General features: G+C 31.2%; 1 protein-coding gene and 1 non-coding gene across 2 annotated transcripts; both read right to left on the bottom strand.

The window, feature by feature from the left end:
- Nucleotides 1–1,300: 1,300 nt before the first annotated feature.
- Nucleotides 1,301–1,461, bottom strand: LOC129296478 (U1 spliceosomal RNA). The gene has a single exon (XR_008589806.1). It is a non-coding gene; the product is annotated as a U1 spliceosomal RNA (small nuclear RNA).
- Nucleotides 1,462–3,952: 2,491 nt separating this feature from the next.
- Nucleotides 3,953–5,447, bottom strand: LOC129304963 (acidic endochitinase SE2-like). The gene is made up of 2 exons (XM_054944831.1): nucleotides 4,921–5,447; nucleotides 3,953–4,620 (listed from the first exon to the last, which is right to left on the bottom strand). Exons 1-2 carry the CDS (start codon nucleotides 5,426–5,428, stop codon nucleotides 4,136–4,138), a joined length of 993 nt encoding a protein of 330 aa, XP_054800806.1. The 5' UTR covers nucleotides 5,429–5,447; the 3' UTR covers nucleotides 3,953–4,135.
- Between the last annotated feature and the right edge of the window lie 4,735 nt (nucleotides 5,448–10,182).

The raw sequence follows: 10,182 nt of genomic DNA, 5'->3' as shown, positions 1-10,182 counted from the left end.
AAAAAAGATTTTAGTAATAAAAAGTTTAATATTACAATCTTTGATAAAATTTAATTTCTTAAAAATTTTCTTGAAATATTGAATTTGAAATATCAAATTGCAATCTAGAAGTGTTGAATATGTGTTGAAAATTATAAATTTTTAAATTAAAAATAATATTATGATACTTTATGAATACGTATTTAAAAAAGTATCAATAATAAAATTTTAAATTTTGAGCTTCAATTACCATTTTGCTTGAACCATTGCATAAATGAAAGTGTTAAATATGAGAATTTTAAAAAAAATGGAAATTTCTTTTGTCACATTGAATATATGCCAATCGAAACTCACTATTATTGTTGTCACACACATAGTGAAGCATTTGTGAAGACTGATAATATGAGATAAAATAGGCATAATGCTGCATACATCAGCCATGGACATGGTCTGTGAACATCCTTTTCAGCTTTAATTGCTATTTTTTTTTCTTATTTGTGAACAAAGGTTTGCTATTTTTAAATGTATAGTGTAAACATGCATTCCATCATCTGCATCTTCCTCTCATCCAAAGCAAAGCATATCTCCAACTCTACTTCGACACTAGAGTCCCATAACGACGCCCTAAAAGCCAACAACATGCCCAATTGCTACCTTTTTCTGAATTACTTTTCATCTTCTAATTCTTTGGTTTTAGGTACTTGATGAGTATCACGACCTTCACACTTATTTGGCTGGGGGATTCCACAAATGCATTCGTTTTGCTATAAATGTGGCTTGATTTGGCATAATGTAGAGGACGTAACTTTGTTGAATTAATAGCGAAGGTGTGTTATGGTTGTGAGGTTTTAACTATTAATTCAAAGTTGTTACACTTACGTAAATTTTGTTATATGTTTCAAAGGCTTGTCTTGATGTTTTATTGGTGATAATGAGACTGAAAAGGCCAAACTCTATCCCATCCAAATCCAAGGCCATTTATCAGGATTTTTTTAACCACCTTCCAAATATAAGAAAATATGTTGAAATTAAAGTAGTTAAAACTAATGAACGTTAATTTCAAGTTTAACCCCTTTTTTTCTGTTTAAAAAAATTAACCTTTTTCAAGACGAATAAAAGAAAGGCCAAAATAATTTGGGCCCACTAAGCAAAAGTCGAAAGCAGGCAGAAAACACTCAAAGACGACCTGGTCCCATGACATTTTAACTAGGCTCTGAGCCCAATACATATTAAAGATTGTTTTTTCAAGAAAGTGGGCTGTTGGCCCAAAATATTGTTATTGAGCTTCAACCAGAATAATAAACTTTGGGCTTAGAATTGGATAGGGGCCGCGCGAACGCAGGCCCCCACTGCCACAAATTATGACGTAGGCTCCACCAATCAGGTAGACCTTAAGCATGGACTCCTCCAAAGTGCAATGGAAGCCCCAGGCCTAGGCCATGGACCTTTATGATCACCCATTGACCCCGTCCAGGTAAGTATGTCTGAACCGTACTCCTTCCCTTCCTTATATACTCTCTTGTCCTCTCCCCAACTTTACTTTGTCCCGATGTGGGACTCCAACTTCTGCATTCTTCAGCGATCTGTGTAGTCTCTGGGTGTATCTGGTGCTTCTTCACAATAGAACATGACTCCAAAAAAATTGGAAATTTTACTTTTTGGGAAGCGGATTTGAAAATTCACAGCAACTTAATGGTGGATTTATGCCATATCCAACTAATTAATAAGCTAGAAAATATTTCCATCACAATAAAAACACTGTTATGTTCATATCAAAACCAAGCATTTTGATGATACACAGAGTCAGGAACACATTTTTCGTGATTGCATATATTACGAGTTCAAGGAATGACCTTGTGTTTTGGGCACAATACTTCTCTTCGTTGCTTGGTTATTTGCAGGTGCTAGCAGATGGTAAGGTGTACTGATCAGATATGTCAATTTTAAGATATGTCAATTTTAAGGTTAAAGCCTAGAGAAATAAGATGAACCCCAACATTAATTTGCCATTACGCATTGTGGGCCAATATTTGGACTCGATCCTGTGGAAACAAGAAGCCTCGGGCAAAGGTGGAGAGTCAATGAATTCTATCTGTTTTGGAGGTATCATTCCATGGTTAAAGATGTTTGGGACAAGCTAGAGTCTTTGAATTCTATCTGTTTTTCTAGTCCATTGGGATGAGAATCCCTGCTAATTAATTTCCTAGCAGGTTTGACTTCAAGGGAGTTGGAGGTTGGGTGTTTTCACCACCACCTTCTCTAGCAAACCAAGATTAATAGACACCGAAAATCTATGGGTAGTAAATATAATTAATGGTAAACCAAAGTCGTTCTAATAAAGAATTAAGTTAAATAAAAAATATACATTAAATTCCAATTTTCAATTAAGTTAAGTAGGCAAAATATAGTGATAGATGTTTCAAATTAAAAGTAGACAAGTAAAACTAGGCAACTAAAATCATGAAGCACTATAAGTTCAAGAAAACAACAAGGAAAGTACCCTAAAGTCCTAATCCCTCATTTGCTTCATTATACTAAACTTACCAGTTAAATTGATTTTAATTTCCATTTGTAAGAATTGGGACATACTTAGCTTGAATTAATCTTAAATATTTTCAATTACTCAAAATCTTACTCAATTCTAACTCAACATACAATTCCATGCCAAAATCATGTTAAGTGCATTAAATTCAATTCCCTTCTAATCACTTAGGTCCATTAGGCTTGGTTTCGATGAGGGGAAAAGTATGAAGAAAATGAGGAGAGAAAACTAGGAAGAGATATTATCAAAAGGAGTAATTTTTTTATTATTATTGTTAAGAGCTCTCCCTCTCAGTTTTCTTTCCTCTTTATTTTTTCCTCATCCAAAATGAAGGGTTATCAGGTACACTTCTATCCAAAAGGCAAATTAACTATGTTAATTCTAAGCTATCAATTCTAATGATTCAACAAAAATTCCTCTCCCAAGTTTATTCTTTCCCCCCTAAATATTACTTGACATTGGCCAATAACTTAGTAAATCAAAGCAAAACTAGAATTGAAACATAAAACATTCAGTAATCACAAAATAAAATTGATAAATCAAGCTACAACTTAAGCAAATGAGTTTGTAGTAGTCTAGAGTATCAAAGGACAATCACACATATAGCTAAAGAAATCTTAAAATTAGCTGAACAAACATTCAATATCAAATGCATAGTAGAAAGAAGAAGAAAAGTAGTGGAAAACTCAATGAAAATGCAAAGGGTAATGATCTCCTCTTCCTCCCAAGCTCCAAATTCGAACCCCTCTCCAAAGTCTTCTCTAAACCTTCAGGTTGCATCAAAATCCAAGCCTCCTCGAAAAAACCTGACCTCCCTCTTTTATCTGACTTAAATACAAAGCTGTTGTGTTAACAGAGAAAATTGCCATGCCAACCGCATGGCGGGTTCCTATTCTGGTTTTTGTATGAGAGCCTTGCTGCAGCAAATTGTCATGGCAACTGAACGGCATGCAGTGACATCTAACTCTAAGCAAATTTTCTTACTGTAACTCCTTCCATGTTAATCACTCATGTAAATGCTTCATTCGAAATTGCAATAATTCTTTTATTTTCACCAATCTTACACCATCTCCATGCTCGCACCTATTTTGGAATTCGAACCTACGATCTTCATGTTATTGAAGTTGTAGAGGATCCATTGCTAGTAAGGCATGCATGCCTAATTTAAAATGTCAATATATTATTTTTATCTAGATATTTATATCCATGGTATTTGAAAGATTCTAAATTATTATGAATAAAATAGTATTTGTAGCTTTGCTGATGAAAATTTTCGTAAATTGATAGCTAACTAGTCACAAATATTTTGTTATATTAGGAAATCAAAAACTATTTATAGCTTCGTAGGTAAATTATTTGTATGGGATAAATTAAAGAAGGGAGATTGTATGTTATTCATCTAAATTAAGAATGAACGAACGAACTTATGAATCATTATTCAAAGCTCAGATTTATAAAAGTAGATCTTTATTTAAAGAGAGATATCCATTATTACATGTGATTGTAGTAAAACATGCATGGATCATACACTCATACTGGCATGCAAATGCAAGCCTAGCTAGCTAGCTAGACATAGATATAGCTATGTCAAGCTATTATTACATCCCATGCATCTTACAGAATTTTGGCCAAGAGACTCTTGAATCCCCTCAACGTAGAAGCACGATGGACACATTCACAAACTTTAATAGTGCCTAAATCGTCCTTGATCTGAGCACTATAACCTGTTAACTCATCATAGTACCTGTTCCAGATCATGACTCCACCGAAGTTTGAGGATTCCTTCACGTACGGAAGAACCTCAGACTTGAGATCTTCGGGTGATATGTAACCACTTGATGCTGCATTTGGGTCATCTGACGCTACTAAGCCCAAGAACACAGAGGTATGATCAGCTACACCTTCCTTGGATGTCCACGTCGACCATGATTCAAGAAGCCCTGTGAAGTCGCCATTTCCTAAATATTCGCACGTTGCGTACCGGTCATAGTATAAAACAAAAAGATAATCCACAAGACCAGTAGCGATTGCGCTGTCGAAGCCCGTGAAATCGCAACGTGGAGCTCCTGATATGTAAATCTTTCTGTCTTGGGTTGAACCTATTAGAGATTTAAAAATAAAAAAATACACATCTAGAAATTAAGGGATTGATCATGGATATATAAAGTTTGGGATGTATGTAACCAAATAGCTTTTGCTATTTTAATGAAGTAGATTATATTTAAGCATACTTAATCTAAAGAATTTAACATGGTATGAAGAGTATCTCATATCTAAAAATTAAAAGAACGATCATAAATTATAAAAAAAACTTAGAATGTATTTAACCAAATAGTTTAAGTTATTTTGGTGAAGTAAATTATTTTTAACCATATTTAATATAAAGAATTTAACACTACCATTGATTGCTTTCACAAGGTCGACCCATGACTCAGCGCTGTAATCAAGGTTGGCAAGATCAATGCCGTCTAAGGCCACCAGTCCGAGAGGGCCCGATCCGGATTCACCGCTAAGAAATTCACTATAGAGAAAGCTTGCCAGGTCCTCCGGGTCATCGATGTTGTCTACTTCGACGGAAAGAAAGACTTGAATGCCTTCGCTTTGACAATGTTGGATTTCCGATGCTAGGACTGTGCAATTGCCCTCAGGACAATGGTCGCTCAATACTAAGGCTTTGTCGTTTCCTGACACATGGAGGTATGCGATGACGACGATGTTGTAGAGATCGGAGTCGCATGTTGCGGTTAAGTTGCCTTCACCGGATTCGCTATTTTGTCCCCAGTAGACAGCGATTTTGCCACCATTGATGTTTGTGGGAGAATCAACGGCATCGGAGGGCTTGATGATGAAGGACAATACTGTGAGGAGAGAAAGAAAGAGAATAATAAGTTGTTTTTTGGAAGCCATGATGGATGATGGGATTGTGATTTTCTTGTTTAGGTTGGTGTTTCATGCTGTAATGAATGGCGCTTATTTATAAAGATAGGGCATGCATGGGAATGGCAAAGGTACAGCGAAAAAAAATTCATAGCAATTGCGATAATATTAAGTAATAGTTCTAAATCATAACAACCACGTTCTTTACATGGGCGGTTGATGAAGAGAACAAATTTTCAGGAAATATTCCTTTCATTCTAATTTATAAGATATTTTTAAATAAGATCATGAATACTAATAACATTATGAATACTAATAAAATTAATTAAACACACTTTACAATCTTATTATTTCAAAAAATATATAAAATTTTAAAAATGTAATTCATTTAATATTACATTTGTAAAAGAATGTATTAAAGAGAAAAAAATATACGAGAAGGATAATATTTTCATTAGCAAAACTTTATTTTTATAAATATATTATATTTTGATATGTTAAATCTTCTACATCTGTGTCTTATAATTTGGGACAAATGAAATAATATATAAAAAGTGACATGAATATCATCTCCCATAGAAGCTGCGAGAATTCTATCTTCTCTATGTATCCTAGATATTAATTAATAGTTTTATTTTTCATATTTTAAGTTTCATTTATTTTTCATATTCTGCAATTTGATCTAAAGTATTTTATATTTTGAAACAAAAGGAGAAGGACATTAAATAATGGGATTGTTTACTTTTTCTGTGAGACATTATTATAATTAGACAATTGCAAAAAACCCCATACTTGTAGTCACCATATTATGACAAAGAATACCAACGTTGAAGTTCACACCACTAGTTAGCCAGAGGTACACGCATATGTGATTCTATTTTTAAGTTCCTTAATTAACTCATCTTAAAACATATTTAATGAATCAACAGTTGTTTTTTAGTTTTAGTAAAATAGTTGAAAGTGTCTTTTAATAAAAATTAGAAGGAATATAGAATAAAGATGTAGTAATACACTTGATGATGGTCATTAATTTTAAAAATTCACATAATTTTTTAATTTAAAGATAATAAGTATCATATCATGAGAACCGTGAATAAAGGCCTACCTTGCCGGGCAATTTCCCCCACAAAGCAAAGAAAATATTATGGTGACTTCAAAATTTTCAACTGTCCCTACCATCCCAAAAAATTTCATTTGTACGTCCCTTTACAAAATTTCACTTACCTCTCTTCCAATATATAGATTTTACTTAATGAAATAAAAATAATTATAATAAATTTAAAAATTGTTTATGTAAATACAATTTGTTATGTTATTATATTGGGCGTTATTTTCAGATTTAATTTTATTAAATTCTACTCTTAATATAATATAATAAATATTTAAAATTATTTTTGTCAAAATATTAACCCCATTTTAAAGTACAGATTATGCCTCCAATGGCCGTTAAGTTAGTTAATTTTATCCTATAAATAAGAGCAGATGGAATATATCATAAATTGTAACTCAACAAGCCTCATTGATTGTTTTTTAATCAATTTTTCATTTGGAAAGAAAAAGGGATCCTTGAACCGAAGCTCTTTTTTTGTGACCTAAACTAATATATAGGTCTTGACCTAAACCAATGCGGTAGCTGGGCAGCTTGTGGGTGTCTCTTTGGGAGATATGTCTCCCAAAAGGTACAAACTTAATTCTCATATATTGAGTTTCTAATTTTTTTTTAATATATAGACTCATTTATCCACATTTATGTATATCCTACTCCTAAGTTTGACAATATTATATCATTTGGTTCTTATTATAATGTGCCTTCTAAAAAAGATGGATGACCCTTATTATAAGTCTCTTAATGGGATATTAATTAATTTTTTAAATATTACTCCTATTTAAAGTTATTAACTATAAAAGAAAATGTAATATAAATATAAAAAAAATTTTAAATATGGGTAAAAAATCTAAAATTATTATATTTTTAAACAAAATAAATGACGTAATTTTTTTTTTGGGTTAAAATTAAATTGTACTTTTAGGGATGCAATGTTCTAAACTCAACTTTGGTCTATTTTTTTTCGTAAACTCTCAATCTGACCATGTTTGGTCCTTCTGACGTTATGTTTGACTGTTAATTGCTGATGTGGAACAAATTACTTGACTTTTTATTGCCAAGGTGTCATCCTATCTATGAAAACACAAAGGCTAAGGGCATGGATCTTCTCCTAGTATTCTTCCCTGAAGATATCTCCCCCGTTGCCGACAAACCTAAGTTCCCTGGTTTACGAAAATGGTATCATCAAAGCTGAACGAAGCAATATAAACAAAGCAATGAACCCACCAATCGAACCCAACCAAATTAGAAGCAACCCAGAAGTACACAGCAATCAAACCCACCTTTCTCTTCTTCTCCCCAAAACCCAGAAATACTCATTTATCCACAATGGGCTTTGGATTGAAGCTTCGATGGCTGGGAACGAAGAAAGTTTTTTTGAGCCACATGAGGAAGAGAAGTTTTTTTTTTTTTTGAAAAAAAAATCGACTCAATTTGTCACATGGCATGATGTGGCCTAACAAGTGGCAAAAATAGTGAAGTCATTTGGCCTACAGCATTTAATGATCGAACTTAACCTCAGTTAACTAGAGGAGCAAAAATGATATGGTTTTGAGAATTTAAGGGAAAGAATAGACTAACATTGAGTTTAAAACATTGGATATCCTGAGAGAATAGTTTAGCCTTAAGGGTAAAGATAAAATAATTTATTTTTTTATTTAATAAGATAATTAGAAGTGTCTTATAATAGAGAGCTTATAAACTTCTTTTAAGTTAGAATGAAATAAATTCACAAACTCTGTATTCTGTTGTAGTTAAATTGAACTAGCCTGAAATCAAAATATTAAAAATTTAATAACCCATCTATTTTCATAATAAAAATTAGAAATCATCTAATAAAAGTGGTTGACTAACTTGGTATTGGGAGTTGGTATTTATTTTTTAGGGAGAATTACATAGAGGTCCCACACAAAGAAGTTAATTACTACAAAGTTAATTAACAATTGAATTAAGGCTATTTACAATATAATGACCTTAATTTAGTTATTAATGAATATTATATAATTAATTTTTTATGTAAGAATTTAATGTAATTCCTTCTTTTTCTTTCTATTAATGTAGCAGGAGGTAGAATAGAAAGCAACCGCGTTAATTTTTCTTCAATTTGAAACTTAGCTAAATACATTGATTGTGGAAATATAAAAATAAAATCAGTGTAAAATATAAGATCTAGTATCAATATTATTTTAAAATTTTAAGTGATATTATAATAATATAAATAGTTGTTGTTAAAAGACCAAATGTCGTTCCCTTATTCACATAACCAATGAGCAAATTTTTTTCTGGACCAAGACTAAATTAAAATGGCGGTCACTAACCGCAAGTAAACATAAAATTATTAAATATATGAGTAATTACCTCTTGAATTTTAGGTCTAGCGATACCATAGACGTTGAACTCATTTATTGTTCAATTGTTCTTTTACTTTTGAAATCTGTGAAATCTAACCCCTGTCATTAACAAATTAGACCAAAAAATTATAGATAAGCACCCAAGTTGGGTCTTTTCTATAATTTTTGAAGTCTTTTTTGTTATTTTCTTGTCAATTAATGATCAAAGTTAATGTTTATTAATGATAGGAGCCATATGTATTTAAAAGTGAAAGAATAATTTGTATAATAAATAGGTTTAGGATCTATGATGCTACTTGGTCTAAAGTTTAGAGAGGCAATTTGCTTAGTTATCCTAAATTATTACCAAATATAATATAATAATGAATAAAATATCAATTCTTACCAATCTTAATTCTCTTTTACCTGAATCAATGCTTAATTCTTGATTCTTACTGTTTGCCGCATGCTCATCAGACTGACTCAATTTGAGCACTCCATTTTATTTTGAAATCATCTCTTCTGTTCATTTAAATTAATTTTTAAGTATTTTTATAGATTTTTTTTATAGTATTTATTAATATAAAAAATTAAAAATTTAATATTACATTTAAACTATATTATATTATATCTAAATTGTCAAAAGTTCATCTAGATAGTCAAATCAAAAAATTATAAAAAAAATAATCTTAAATTTAATTATCTAGATTAAATTTGTACTGATCAAACTGGTGATAAATATACTTATTAAATTTTTTTATATTTTTTTACAAAATTTTAATTTAATAAATCTAAAATAAGAATAAAAAAAATTTAAATTTAAAAACTTCATCTCATCAAAAGTAATAAATATTATAATGCTTATTTCTTGATAAGCATGGAAGATAGTTTAATATTTAAAAATTAATTTAAATGAATGGCTACAAAGATTGTTTCCGATTAAAATAGAAAGCTCAGATTGAGCCACGCAATGATGAGCGCGATCACCGATTGCGTACGCATTTGGAAGTGAAAAGGTTGGTAGGTGTTATTTCCAATGGCATCAACTTGTTTTTCAGGTGTAATATGTCAATTGATCAAAACATTTTGAGACTTTCAAGTTCACACCCGCTGGCTCATTGAAGAAGGCAGCAAGGTTAAGCGTAGCCATCAAATCTGAATTAATCGATTAATTAAAATTTTAAATTTTTTAACTGAAATTTTAAATTTTTATATTAAATAAATAAATATTATTTAAAATAAATTTAAAGCAAATAGTTGTGCGGGAAAAGTCAAGTAGTTTGATCCACGTTAATATTTAATGGTTCAATTTAACCGCAATTAACTAGGGACAAAAATGATATGGTTTT

The sequence above is a fragment of the Prosopis cineraria genome, unplaced genomic scaffold (genome assembly GCF_029017545.1).
Source record: "Prosopis cineraria cultivar Desert tree isolate PC_DT_omini unplaced genomic scaffold, ASM2901754v1 PC1, whole genome shotgun sequence".
NCBI lineage: Eukaryota > Viridiplantae > Streptophyta > Magnoliopsida > Fabales > Fabaceae > Prosopis > Prosopis cineraria.
This window is presented reverse-complemented; position numbering and strand designations above follow the sequence as displayed.

Bases quoted from the DNA above. Each gene is read 5' to 3' on its own strand.
- LOC129304963 (XM_054944831.1), bottom strand. From the start codon at position 5,428: ATGGCTTCCAAAAAACAACTTATTATTCTCTTTCTTTCTCTCCTCACA. The intron at 4,621-4,920 runs GTAGTGTTAAAT...AATCTCTAATAG, and splicing joins CCTTGTGAAAGCAATCAATG to GTTCAACCCAAGACAGAAAG.